Below are 14,839 nucleotides of genomic sequence, written 5' to 3' on the forward strand. Positions count from 1 at the left end.
CGAATAGCCGAAACGAGCTTTAACTCCAAGGCGTATTTCGAACCTTGACAGAATTGTCTTTGGCGCTCGCGGGAAAGGCCCGAAGCCTTATCTAATCGGGAACACATGGGGTTAATCTGAACCCACAGAACAAAAAAAAACAAGACAAGAAATTGAAAGTCAACAAATATTGATTTTAATGAAAATAATGCAAGCAATTAAAATGAATGTGAGGTAAAAACGATTTCCTAATTTAATATGTCTCTACTCAGACTCAAATACAAACAAGGGGGTAAGATAAATAAAAGTAACTTCCCTTACTGTAGGGCTGACCATCAGCTCTGGCCCAAAAGTGCGTCAAGGGCGCATTGGTCGTTGCTGCCGATGTAGCCGCTTATGCGGTACGCGCCCTGATAATGGCGCCGAACCCGCGCGTCAGAAAACACCCAGGCACGAGCAGGCACTCAACCGGCCCTTCCAATGTTTTCTGTTTGAGGTTGATCTACTTTTTCTTGGATTATTGTGACGATCTCATTTGTACACGTTTTTGATTTTCCATGATGAATAATATATCCTTATTGTAAAATAAAAACGTTGGCAATTCTTCAGCCATTGTATCTTGTTCTGTAGTTCCTTTTATCATCCCACATACCAGGCTTATGCAAGTTTCGCTTTCAGTTAAACCTTCTCCTTTTAAAGTACTAATATGAGCTAATATCTACAGATCACCAGAAAACTTTGACCAGCCAGAAAACAAATGTTTGCATTACGTTTAAGAGTTGTAATTATAACTTGATATTAGGTTTTGAAGAATGCTGCTGCTGCTGCTTTTATACTGATATAAATATTGTGGCTATATGTGATTGATTTACTCATCGCTCCTATTTTTATTTTCAACATCATTCTATTGGACTTGTTCTGACTAAAGCACTACTAAATTACCAATATTTTTTATTTTCTTATAATCCATAACTTCATCGTCAGGTTTGTTAGTATGAACTGAATATAATGTGATCCCTTAAAAATTATATTTTCTTTCTAAATATTGATGTGGATGTGTGCACATATACAGTGCCTTTCAAAATTGTCACCTTTTCTTCCCTTATAACCTGCAGTTAAAATGCATTAAATCAGACGTTTTCCGCCTTTATTTACACATCGTAACCCACAACTTCCAATTGAAAAACAAACTCTACAAATTTCAGAAGATTAATTGGAAATGCAAAACTATAATATATTGGTTGGATAAATGTCCACTCCCCCCCCCCCCACCCCCCTCTTATAATAGCAATTGTAAATTAGCTCAGGTGAAAATAATCACCTTCAAAATCACACACCAAGTTAATTAGCCTCCACCTATGTAAAATTGTAGTGATTCTGATTATTTCAGAATGAAATCAGCTGTTCCTGTAGGTTTCCTCTGCTGGGTAGTGCATGTCACAGCAAAGACTCAACACCAAGCACCAAGGGGCTTTCAAACGATGCTCGGGAAAAAGTTGTGGAAGGGCACAGTTCAGGGGATGGGTATAATAATATTTCAGAGGCCTTAAATATCCCTTGGAGCACAGTCAAGACAATCACGAAGAAGTCGAATGTGTATGGTACCACCAAGATCCTGCCTAGATCAGGCCATCCCTCCAAACTGGATGACCAAGCAAAGAGGAGACTGATCAGAGAGGGACTGGGCACCGATAAGCATAAAAGGGAAAATGGATACAGAAAAAGACAGAAAACTTCGAGAAAAAAACCTGCTGCCCTCTGCAAGAAAGCTGAAATTGGGATGGAAGTTCACCTTTCAACATGACAACGACCCGAAGCACACAGCCAAAGCTACACTGGAGTGGCTAAGGAACAAAATATATAAATGTCCTTGAGGGGCCCAGTCAGAGTCCTGACCTAAATCCAATCGAAAATCTGTGGCATGACTTGACGACTGCTGTCCATCAATGCTCCCCACGGAACTTGACCTAGCTTGGACAGTTTCGAACAGAAGAATGGGCAAATATTGCCCAATCAAGATGTGCAAATTTAGTAGACACCTATCCCAACAGAATCACAGCTGTAATTGCCGTCAAAGGTGCTTCCACCAAGAATTAACTCAGGGTGATGAACACTTATCCAACAAAGATATCTAGTTTTGTATTTTTCATTAATTTTTTGAAACTTGTAGAATTCCTTTTTCGCTTGGAAATTGTAGGTTACGATGTGTAAATAAAGGTGGGAAAAAAAAGTCCGATTTAATGCAATTTAATTCCAGGGTATAAGGTAACAAAAGATTTTTAAAAATTGAAAGGGGGTGCCGACTTTCTATAGTAACTGTATATATATATATATGTGTATATATATATATATATATATATATTTATATGTATATTTGTATATATATATATACACAAAGTTTTAGAACATCTCAATTTTTCCAGTTTTTATTGAAATTTACGCAGTTTAATGTCTCAATGTACCCAGAAATTAAGCATAGAATAAATAAACAATTGGATATAAAAAAAAGAAATCATAGAATCATTTTGTTCAACAACATTTAATTGAAATTTTTGACTCAGCAAAGTAGCCACCTTTTGCAGATATAACCACCGAAAACACTTGTGGCACTCAGATACTATGAGCCGCCTATCACGCAAGCTGTTGACTCTCAGAAACTTGTCTTCTGATTCTGTTTTGGCTTTGGGTCTGCCAGACCTCTTCCTGTCAGAGTTTCCTCCAGTTTCCAAGTGCCTTTTGATGGTGTAGAGAACTGTACTCACTGACACCTTGGCTTTCTTTGCAATTTCTCTAAAGGAAAGACCTACACTTTTAAGGGTTATAATGGTCTGTCTGTCTTCCTTTGTTAATTGCCTTTTTCTCGCCATTATGACAGCAATATACTACTTCCTGCAGTGCAATATTGTCCAAATAATGCTTCAGAGGGTGTAATAACAGTCTGTTCCAATACTGCTTTTATACAGACAGGGGGTTTGTAATCAAGTAATCAGCAGAGGTTGGGACACCTGCCAGAATGGTTTGGATCAACTTTCAAGGCTTAGTTTACTTACATTGCTGCAGAACAGCTGTAAGTTGTTAACCCATTACTTGTTCCCTGAATAAGGCATTTTTTTACAATATAAAACCTCGAGCAGTTTACTGCTTACCTTTGTACCATTTCAGGTTATTCACTGGACTTTAATTGCTTAAATTTCAATAAAAACTGGAAAAGTTGAGGTGTTCTAAAACTTTTGACTGGTAGTGTATGTATGTATGTGTATATATATATATATATATATATATATATATACATAAAAAACACAGTTTGTGTGTGTGTGTGTAATGTTACCGACAGACTCCGAAATGGAGAGGCTCACGTGCTTGATATTTGGCATAGACATCGCCATTGAGCCTGGGACGAACGTGGCTGAGACCATATTTGATGAGATCCATATTTTTTATTCATATTTACCTCAGCGCATTTCAGCAAAGTACCCGCTAATCTCAGCCAGTGCGAGCAGCTCGCTGATTCGCTCAGAGCGATCACGTGATGTTCCATCCCGTCACACGTTTGCACGTAATTCAGGGCGAAAAGCCATTGCGTTTTTTCACCTTTATGCGATCGTGTTTTGTGTCGATTTTGTGCGATATGAATTAAATTTTAATTCATATTTCGTGTTTACGAATTCGAATACGAAGGATTTCCCCTTTCCCCTTTCGATTTCGAATACGAATGGAATACGAGCTTGAGTCGAGAGGGCGAATGTACGGGTTGGGAATGTACGGGTCTCCCCTCCCCCCTCCCCCACCCGGCAATGCCAGGTACTTCTGCTAGGATCACGTGATGTTCCAACTTTGCCGCCATAATCTCAGAGTTATGCGTTCGCACGTAATTCAGTTTTTTCACATTTCAGCGAGGAACATTGCCATTCACACCACATAGGTTTTTTTTCACTTTCATCTGATATTTGTGATTTATTTCAAACAAACTGTATTTCCCATCTACACGGCCTACATCTACACATTAACGTTATGTAAAGTACATAAATTGTGTGGATTACATCATTTGTGGATGTGATCAATTGCCAGTAACCATCTATATCCCTTCCCTCCCCTTCCCTCCTCCCCCTCCCTCCCCCTCCCCCTCCCTTTCCCCCCTCCCCCTCCCCCTACCCTTCCCCCTCCACCCTACCCTCTCCCCTTCCCCCCTCCCCTTCCCCTCCCCCTCCCTTTCCCCCATGCCCCTCCTCCCCTCCCCCTCCCCTTCCCTCCTCCCCCTCCCTCCCGCTCCCCCGCCCTTTCCCCCCTCCCCCTCCCCCTACCCTTCCCCCTCCGTTCTCCCTCCACCCTACCCTCTCCCCTTCCCCCCTCCCCTTTCCCCTCCTCTCCCCCTCCCCTCCCCCCCTCCCTTACCCCATGCCCCTCCCTTTCCCCCCTACCCCTTCCTTTCTGCCCTACCCCTTCCCCATCCCCCTCCCCCCTCCCCTCCCCTCCCTTTCCCCCATGCTCCTCCCTTTCCCCCCTACCCCTTCCTTCCCCCCCTACCCCTTCCCCACCCCCTCCTCCTCCCCCACCCCCTCCTCCTCCCCCTCCACCTCCCCCACCCCCTCACCCTCCCCCCTCCCCCCTCCCCCTCTCCTCCCCTCCCCCCTCCTCCCCTCCCCTCCCCCTCCCCCCTCCCCTCCTCCTCCCCCCTCCCCTCCCCCCTCCCCTTCCCTCCTCCCAATCCCTCCCGCTCCCCCTCCCTTTCCCCCCTCCCTACCCCCTCCCTTCTCCCTCCACCCTACCCTCTCCCCTTCCCCCCTCCCCTTTCCCCTCCTCTCCCCCTCCCCTCCCCTCCCCCTCCCTTTCCCCCCTACCCCTTCCTTTCCGCCCTACCCCTTCCCCATCCCCCTCCACCCTCCCCTCCCCCTCCCTTTCCCCCCTACCCCTTCCTTTCTGCCCTACCCCTTCCCCACCCCCTCCCCCTCCCCTCCCCCTCCCCCCTCCCCCTCGCCCTCCCCCTCCCCTCACCCTCCCACTCCTCTCCCCCTCCCATCCCTCCCCCTTCCCCTCCCCCCTCTCCCCCCTCTCCTCCCCCTCCCCCCTCTCCTCCCCTCCCCCTCCCCCTCCCCCTCCCCACTCTCCTCCCCCCTCTCCTCCCCCCATCCTCCCCTCCTCCTCCCCTCCCCTCCCCCCTCCCCTCCTCCTCCCCCCTCCCTCCCTTCCCTCCCCTCCCCCGCCCGGCAATGCCGGGTACTTCTGCTAGTATATATATATATATATATATATATATATATATATATATATATATATATATATATATATATATATATATATATATATATATGCAGACTTGGCATTTAATATGGAATATTTTTTTGTGTGGGTGAACTTACTTTTCAAGATGTCTTAGAACCAAAAGTTCATTGGAATTATGTTGAAATTATTCTAGATTTTGTTAATCTGACCTTAAAAAGAAACAAAAACCACATTTGACATTTCGAAACAAATAAATTGATCCTTGAAAGTGATGTAAACTGATATCGAACTCAATTCATGGACAGTACTTTGTTAAACTTCTGTGCGTTTTCCAGAAGTATCTCTTTATTTTGCACATTAGCCAAAAATTTTTTTTAACAAAAACAAAAGTTAAATTACGATTGGGATTACGGACAGTAAAATTACAGTTCAGTACTTCGTGTAACCCCCACGAGCATTCAGGAGAGCACGTACACGTTGAGGCATGCTGTTCACGAGATTTGCCAAGGTTTGGACAGGAATCGCTTGCCACGCAGTGACAATAGCCTGCTGCAATTCACGCACAGAGGTCGGCTGCTGGTCCAAGTGGTCGATTTGACGCGTTAATTCTGCCCACAAGTTCTCTATCGGATTCATATCCGGGGACATGGCAGGCCACTCCATATGCTCTACACCACGGTCAGCAAGAAAGTGTTGGATCATGCGAGCACGATGAGGCCGTGCATTGTCATCTTGGAAGAAAAGTTTCCTCGAAAGGCTGCACGAGCAAATGGAAGCAATGTTTCTTCCAGAATGGCCCTGTACTTGAACTGGTTCAGGTTTCCATTCAGAACAACCAGGTCAGTTTTTCCCCCTGCATGAAAAGCAGCCCAAACAGTCACCCCACCACCTCCAGCATGGACTCTTGGCACTATACAATCTTTGTTGGAGGCTTCATGCACTTGTCTGCGCACTCGGACGCGGCCATCTTGACGATACACCAGAAATCTAGACTCGTCACTGAAGATCACATGATTCCAGTGTCCTGGCTGCCATTGGCAGTGCTCTCTGGCCCACTGCAATTGGCGCTGGCGGTGTTGTCTGGTCAGGCGTGGCTTTCTCAGGGGACGCCTGGCATGATAGCCTGCTTGAACCAGTCGTTGGTTGACTAGCCTTCTGGATACAGGCACATTTGTCAGTTGCTGCCACTCAGCCCTAAGCCGATTAGCTGACTTGGTACGGCCATTGCGGACGAACCGGTGCAGCTGGCGATCATCCCTCCTTGTGGTTCTGCGGGGACGTCCTGGCCTCGGTATTGGAGTAGGGACACCCCTCTGAGCATTTCGTTTCAGGATCTTTGACACCTGACCTTGAGTGATGCCATACTGCCGAGCAATAGCACGCTGTTTCATGCCGTAATTTCGTAAAGCCAACACTCCATGACAAACAGTATTGTCGAGTTGACGGACCATTTCCAGAGGAAGCGGCAATAACTTTTGGAGACGTGCAGCAGTTGTTTTCCACTAATACAGAACGCAACAACCCTTGTATACCCGACTATGAAGCCAATCATCAAATGCACCTGTCCGTACATTTTGCCACGCCACCTGTGATATAATCCTGTTGTTGATTTCTTGCTGCAACAGACAATCAGTGACATGGTTCTTTTAACAAATAAATCACCAAAGTGTAAAAGAAACTCACCAGATTGATATACTGAGTTAAGAAAGTAAACCCAAGTCAAGAAAAAAAAAATATTCCATATTAAATGCCAAGTCTGTGTATATATATATATATATATATATATATATATATACTGAGGAACGGGCTTATTTTAGCTGAGGATAATGACTGTACCTGAGTTGCTGTGTTGTCATGATTTACACCAATCATAATACAAACAATTACTTTGCACAAATGTATTTGTTGTGTTTGTGATATTACATTTTTATCGGCAATTTAGGTTGAAGATTTAGGTTGAATGTTTTTTTTTCAAGAAAGAACCCCTCAGCACATACATAGGGGAGGGGTAGGTGCAGACTGGAAGTTTGGGACGATTACACCTCACCACCACGTAATTCAAAACACCTCACCACCAAGTAATTCAAAACACCTCACCACCACGTAATTTAAAACACCTCACAGCCATAAAACACGAAATAAAAACACCTCACCACCACGAAATTGAAAACACCTCACAGCCATAAAACACGTAATAAAAACACCTCACAGCCATAAAACACGTAATAAAAACACCTCACAGCCATAAAACACGTAATAAAAACACCTCACAGCCATAAAACACGTAATAAAAACACCTCACAGCCATAAAACACGCAATAAAAACACCTCACCACGACAAAATTTAAGACACCTCACAGCCATAAAACACGTTATAAAAACACCTCACAGCCATAAAACACGTAATAAAAACACCTCACCACCACAAAATTTATGACACCTCACAGCCATAAAACACGTAATAAAAACACCTCACAGCCATAAAACACGCAATAAAAACACCTCACAGCCATAAAACACGCAATAAAAACACCTCACAGCCATAAAACGTAATAAAAACACCTCACCACCACGAAATTAAAAACACCTCACAGCCATAAAACACGTAATAAAAACACCTCACAGCCATAAAACACGTAATAAAAACACCTCACAGCCATAAAGCACATAATAAAAACACCTCATCACCACGAAATTAAAAACACCTCACAGCCATAAAACACGTAATAAAAACACCTCACAGCCATAAAACACGTAATAAAAACACCTCACAGCCATAAAGCACATAATAAAAACACCTCATCACCACGAAATTAAAAACACCTCACAGCCATAAAACACGTAAAAAAAACACCTCACAGCCATAAAACACGTAATAAAAACACCTCACAGCCATAAAGCACATAATAAAAACATCTCATCACCACGAAATTAAAAACACCTCACAGCCATAAAACACGTAATAAAAACACCTCACAGCCATAAAACACGCAATAAAAACACCTCACCACGACAAAATTTAAGACACCTCACAGCCATAAAACACGTAATAAAAACACCTCACAGCCATAAAACACGTAATAAAAACACCTCACAGCCATAAAACACGTAATAAAAACACCTCACCACCACAAAATTTATGACACCTCACAGCCATAAAACACGTAATAAAAACACCTCACAGCCATAACACACGCAATAAAAACACCTCACAGCCATAAAACACGCAATAAAAACACCTCACAGCCATAAAACGTAATAAAAACACCTCACCACCACGAAATTAAAAACACCTCACAGCCATAAAACACGTAATAAAAACACCTCACAGCCATAAAACACGTAATAAAAACACCTCACAGCCATAAAGCACATAATAAAAACACCTCATCACCACGAAATTAAAAACACCTCACAGCCATAAAACACGTAATAAAAACACCTCACAGCCCTAAAACACGTAACAAAAACACCTCACCACCACGAAATTAAAAACACCTCACAGCCATAAAACACGTAATAAAAACACCTCACAGCCATAAAACACGTAATAAAAACACCTCACAGCCATAAAACACATAATAAAAACACCTCATCACCACGAAATTAAAAACACCTCACAGCCATAAAACACGTAATAAAAACACCTCACAGCCATAAAACACGTAATAAAAACACCTCACCACCACGAAATTAAAAACACCTCACAGCCATAAAACACGTAATAAAAACACCTCACAGCCATAAAACACGTAATAAAAACACCTCACAGCCATAAAACACGTAATAAAAACACCTCACAGCCATAAAACACGGAATAAAAACACCTCACAGCCATAAAACACGTAATAAAAACACCTCACAGCCATAAAACACAGTAAAAACACCTCACCACCACAAAATGAAAAACACCTCACAGCCATAAAACATGTAATTAAAACACCTCACAGCCACAAAATTAAACACCTCACCACCACGTCATTTAAAAACACCTCACCACCAAGTAATTCAAACCACCTCACCACCACGTAATTCAAAACACCTCATCACCAACTAATTAAAAACACCTCACCACCACGAAATTAAAAAACACCTCACAGCCATAAAACACGTAATAAAAACACCTCAGCCATAAAACATGTAATAAAAACACCTCACAGCCACGAAATTCAACCCACCTCACCACCACGTAATTCAAAACACCTCATCACCAACTAATTCAAAACACCTCACCACCACATAATTAAAAACACATCACCACCATGTAATTAGAAATACCTCACCCCCACGTAATTCAAAACACCTCACCACCACGTAATTAGAAATACCTCACCACCACGTAATTCAAAACACCTCACCACCACGTAATTAGAAATACCTCACCACCACGTAATTCAAAACACCTCACCACCACGTAATTAGAAATACCTCACCACCACGTAATTCAAAACACCTCACCACCATGTGATTTAAAAACCCCTCACCACCATGTGATTTAAAACACCTCACCACCACATCATTTACAAAACACCTCACCACCACATAATTCAAAATACCTCACCACCACGTGATTCAAAACCACCACAACGTTATTAAAAACACTTCACAACCACGGAAACAAAAGTTTGAGCGAGTCGTTAAGTGACAACACAGACACTGCCCAGATGTGTGGATATATAGATAAATGACTGTACCCGAGTTGCCGTTTTGTCCTGGTTTAAACCAATCATAATTCAAACAATTATTTTGCACAAATGTTTTTGTAATATACGTGATATCACATTTTATAAACAATTGAAGATGAAAAAAAAAAATTCAAAAAAAAATTCAAAAAAAAAAAAATGGAAATTTTTTCAAAACAAATAGCCTTAGGACATACCGACGGGAGAGATATGTGCATTCCAGAAGTTTGGTACGATTTCACAAAAGTTTGACAAAGTAGTTCAGTGACAACACAACACAAGACAACAAACACAGGACAACACAGGACAGGACAGACGCTGCACATATATATATATATATATACAGTCACGTGAAAAAGCAAGTACAACCCATGTAAAGTTTTGACTTTTTCAACATATTTCAACATACAGCTATTTGATCTTCATTTCAACAATATTGATAGATAAAGGCGATATAATATAACAAATATCATGAAACATTTACATTTTGTAGTCCATTGTATAATTTAAATAAACATAAATGCAAATTTTGCATGTGGAAAAAGTAAGTACACCCCTACATTTATCACTGCTTCAAATACCTAAAATTAGAATCAGGTGCACCAACTCAGGTGCAAATGATTAGAATATCGTTAGAGAGGATCTTGGAGGAACCTGTCTTATTTAAACCTCAGACATTTAGTTTGGTTTGCTCTTTGTTGTTGAAGTGTGCGGCATCACCATGCCCAGATCAAAAGAGCTCTCTGAGGCCTTCAGAAAGAAGGTTATAGATGCCTACGAGTCTGGGAAGGGATTTAAAAAGATCTCCAAACAATTTGAAATCAATCATTCGACTGTCCGGAAGATCATCTACAAGTGGAGAAGATTCCAAACAACTGCCAACTTGTTCAGGCCAGGCCGCCCCAGCAAGTTCAGCCCGAGAGCAGAGCGCAAGATGCTGAAAGAAGTCTCTAAGAACCCCAGAATGTCATCACGGGACCTACAGGTAGCTCTTGCCACTGTTGATGTCAAAGTGCACGAGTCTACCATTAGCAAGAGGCTGCACAAATTTCATTTACATGGGAGGTGTGCCAGGAGGAAACCTTTGCTGTCCAGAAAGAACATCAGGGCAAGACTAAAGTTTGCCAATGAACACCTAGGCAAAGACCAGCACTTCTGGAACAATGTGCTCTGGACAGATGAGTCGAAGGTAGAGCTATTTGGCCACAGTACCAGAAGACATGTTTGGCGAAAACCAAAGACAGCATTTGACCACAAGAACCTGATACCAACTGTAAAGCATGGTGGTGGAAATATTATGGTTTGAGGCAGCTTTGCTGCATCAGGGCCTGGTCAGCTCACCATCATAGAATCCACTATGAATTCTTCATTGTACCAGAGGGTGCTTGAGGATAATGTGAGGCCATCTGTCAGAATGTTGAAGCTCAACCGAAGGTGGACCTTGCAACATGACAATGACCCTAAACATACCAGTAAATCCACCAAGGAATGGCTGAAAAGAAAGAAATGGAGGGTTCTGGAATGGCCAAGTCAAAGCCTGGATCTAAATCCCATCGAGATGTTGTGGGGGGATTTGAAACGAGCTGTGCGTGCAAGAAACCCCTCAACATCGCACAGCTGAAAGCATTCTGCATGGAGGAGTGGGCAAAAATTTCTCCCAGTCGATGTCAGAGACTGGTACACAGTTATAAGAAACGCCTACTTGAGGTTGTTTCTGCCAAAGGGGGCAATACCAGCCAAGGGTGTACTTACTTTTTCCACATGCGAAATTTGCATTTATGTTTATTTAAATTATACAATGGACTACAAAATGTAAATGTTTCATGATATTTGTTATATTATATCACCTTTATCTATCAATATTGTTGAAATGAAGATCAAATAGCTGTATGTTGAAATATGTTGAAAAAGTCAAAACTTTACATGGGGTGTACAGTACTTACTTTTTCACGTGAATGTATATATATATATATATGTGTGTGTGTGTGTGTGTGTACATGTATATGTATATATAAAATTAAAGCTCTACAAGGCTTCGCCAATGCCGTGGGGGAAAACCATCAAATTGGCTGTGGGCACTTCTTCTTCGCAGGCCTCATCAGCCCCGGCGTGTCCGTGCCGGTGCAAGTTCCGGGAAGTGAACCGGATTTGGTGCATTACTGGGCGCGTCTACAGTGATCCGTATTCCCTCCCACAGCCTTTTCTGCTCCAGTATTTTCTGAATGGGAGAACGACTGCTTTTTTGTACATGAAGACTGGCGCTTTGAAGTTGCAGCGTTATTGTCAGGCAGAAGATGAAGATGGAATGTTCCCTTTTTTATTTTTGGTTTTGTTATAAAGGACTCATGTTTCTACGAACCTGGACCTTGCTGAATCACGTGGAGCCACATCGTCCAAGTATGGCTGTGTTGTGTTTGATTCATTTGGCCAACGATTTTCTGGAGTTGCCGAAACACTGAAAACATTTCTTACAAATGCAGGTGTACTTTGTGAATACCGAAAATATATGGAAATTATTTTAGCACCTATGAATGGCTATTTAATTTGAAGCCGTCTCTTAATTTAATTATTAAGCTATCATGCCTTGTAACTAAGTCATATAAAGGTGATGAATGGTTATAATCAATAGACCATGCTAAACTCTAGGTCTATTTGCAAGTTAGGCCTTTGAGTGAAATTCCCGAAATCTGTAAGTCGTTTCCAGAAAACTGTATCATGTCATGTTGTGGTGTCTTTCTAGATATGTCATATACTTGTCCCGAATAAAATCAACTGTAATGACCGTCATCATTCGTGTTCCTCATGTCTTATATCGTCTGTTGAGTCTCAACTTACGAGTATCCAAACATTTCTACGATGATGACAGTCTGTGTCCACGAATTATTGCAAATATATATCAACACCTCCCTTCTGAAGAAAGAAACGAAAGCATATTTGAACTTGAAAAACTTTGTTTAGCTTTGTTACAAGCCTGTTTGAAATGTGGAAAAAAAAAAACAACGATGACACAAGCTTAATGGGAATCTTTTTTAATCTATTTGGAGCTTCTTTTTATTACAAAGAATGAAGGCTCGTGGTGGAGTTTCTACAATTCGTCTGAATCAGGAATGAACGCAATACTTCCAGAGGTTATTTTTACCCCTCAAGTGACGTGTTGTGATTTACATAAGGATACACAAGGAGCTATGGCGCAAAAGGAGGCCATTCAGCCCATCACGCCTGTGCTGCACCAATCCCCACCCGACATCCTATCAATCAACCATTCACATTTATTCTTTTTTTTAAATCTTTTTTTTTGTATACAAGATCGAGCCTCGTGTAAGAGCTAACATTGATCATCAAAAGACAAACTGACACATAAAACAAGTGATAAAGGGAGCGGGAGACAAGATGGAGAGCAGGGACATCGGGAGATCTGTGGGAAGGAGAGTGCATGGGGGGAGGAGGCATGGGAAGGGGGGTGGGGGTGTGGGAGAGGTATAAAACACATGGACACTGCTTGGACTTCCAGGAAAGAAGTCGGTATTTCAAAAAAGTGGATCTGGGGTGAATTAACGGGGGTATAAAAGATCAAGGTTTTGGATGGGGGAAGATAAGATAAGAGATGGTGGTGAACAGCTGTTGAAAGACCTGGAGAGAGGAGTGGGATTGAAAAGAGTGAGGGAGTTTGTTCCAGAGGTGGGAGAAAAGAGGAATGAAAGAGTGAAGGTGGAGATTTTTTATTTTAGTTCCGGTTCAGGCATTTTGGTGGAGAGTCTTGATTTTGGCAGTTTAACCATCAGAGGGTGGCTGGCAGATCTTGTGCGACCTGTAGGAATATTTGGGGGACAGAGCACAGAGAGAGCTGGGGGAGCTAGGCCGGAGAGGAGTCGGTAAAAGTGGTCACATACATTAAAAAAAAAGGTCACATAAAAAAGTCACATACAGGCTCCCTCCAAGTCCTGCCAATACCCCTCTATTGGCAATGTGTCTGAATATTTGCCTCTTGATGACGTTGCTCAAGGTTCAGTCATCCTAATTATAGGGATGATTTGTCTCTCCGAACATCATTGTTTCTCGCATTTATTTAAATAACGCTCTTGGATTTTTGTGCAAATACATGAAACACCCTCCACCTCTCATCAAGCGCTCGTATAGAGATGGAAACGTTGGAAGAAGAGAAAACGACGTTCAGATGTAAGATTTTAAAGTAGAGGAAATAAATGAAAGGCTTAAAAATTCCGTTGGTGCGTTCCCCTCGTCAGAGGCATTACCTATACAGTATTGCCTAACGTACAGGTAGGTGGGCCCAGCGTTACAGAGCAGTGAGGGGAGGAGTGTATTATGGAGGGAGGGGCTTTGATATAAAATTTCGTTACGTAATATATGGACAGCCCTGCACTCGATTGTTTTAGGCTGAAGTCTAAGAGGTGCTTTTGCGAATAATAATTACAGTTAGTACAATGGAACGATATATGACCGTTAATGTCTCATTGGCATTAAAAAAAAAAGTGATGTTCGGGCGAGGCAACCTTCACGGGAGTCACCCAGAGCTTGTGGAAACCCTGCCAGGGGCGCGAGTTCCGGCGAAACAACCCGAGGCCCCTCGTTACTTGTGCAGCACTCGGAGCGTATACCCGAAAACTCTGCTAATTGATCGCAGCGTGACGTCCGACTGCAGCGGACCAGGCCTTTGCCAAAGCGGCCCATTGTGCGGGACCCGCCTTCGCCTCTGCTCCCATCCAGCGGATTACGGCGCTTGAAAGGAAGACCAATTTGGATAATTGCCCGGGCTACCATTACCGAGATTCGGCGAGAAAAAAGGAAGGGGTAAAAAAGAGAGAGAGAGAGAGGGGAGTGGGGTTAAAAATAAAATTCTTTAACGTTTCAAACATTTTCAAGGACTGAATTCTTGAGATTATTAGAACTTGTTGCACGCATGATGGTCCGTTTACAGACGAGGACTTCCCCTCGTGGTG

General features: G+C 42.5%; 1 protein-coding gene across 1 annotated transcript in view; it reads left to right on the forward strand.

Annotated features, from left to right (window-relative positions):
• LOC137427916 (paired box protein Pax-6-like) overlaps positions 1 to 12,670 on the forward strand; it is a 152,726-nt gene extending 140,056 nt beyond the window's left edge. Inside the window, exon 9 of the mRNA XM_078776596.1 lies at positions 11,974 to 12,670. Coding sequence (XP_078632722.1) covers positions 11,974 to 12,059 — 86 coding nt within the window. The 3' untranslated portion in view covers positions 12,060 to 12,670. The remainder of the gene's footprint in view (positions 1 to 11,973) is intronic.
• Positions 12,671 to 14,839: the final 2,169 nt, after the last annotated feature.

This window comes from Myxine glutinosa, chromosome 1, assembly GCF_964187855.1.
Source record: "Myxine glutinosa chromosome 1, kmMyxGlut1.1, whole genome shotgun sequence".
Lineage (NCBI taxonomy): Eukaryota > Metazoa > Chordata > Myxini > Myxiniformes > Myxinidae > Myxine > Myxine glutinosa.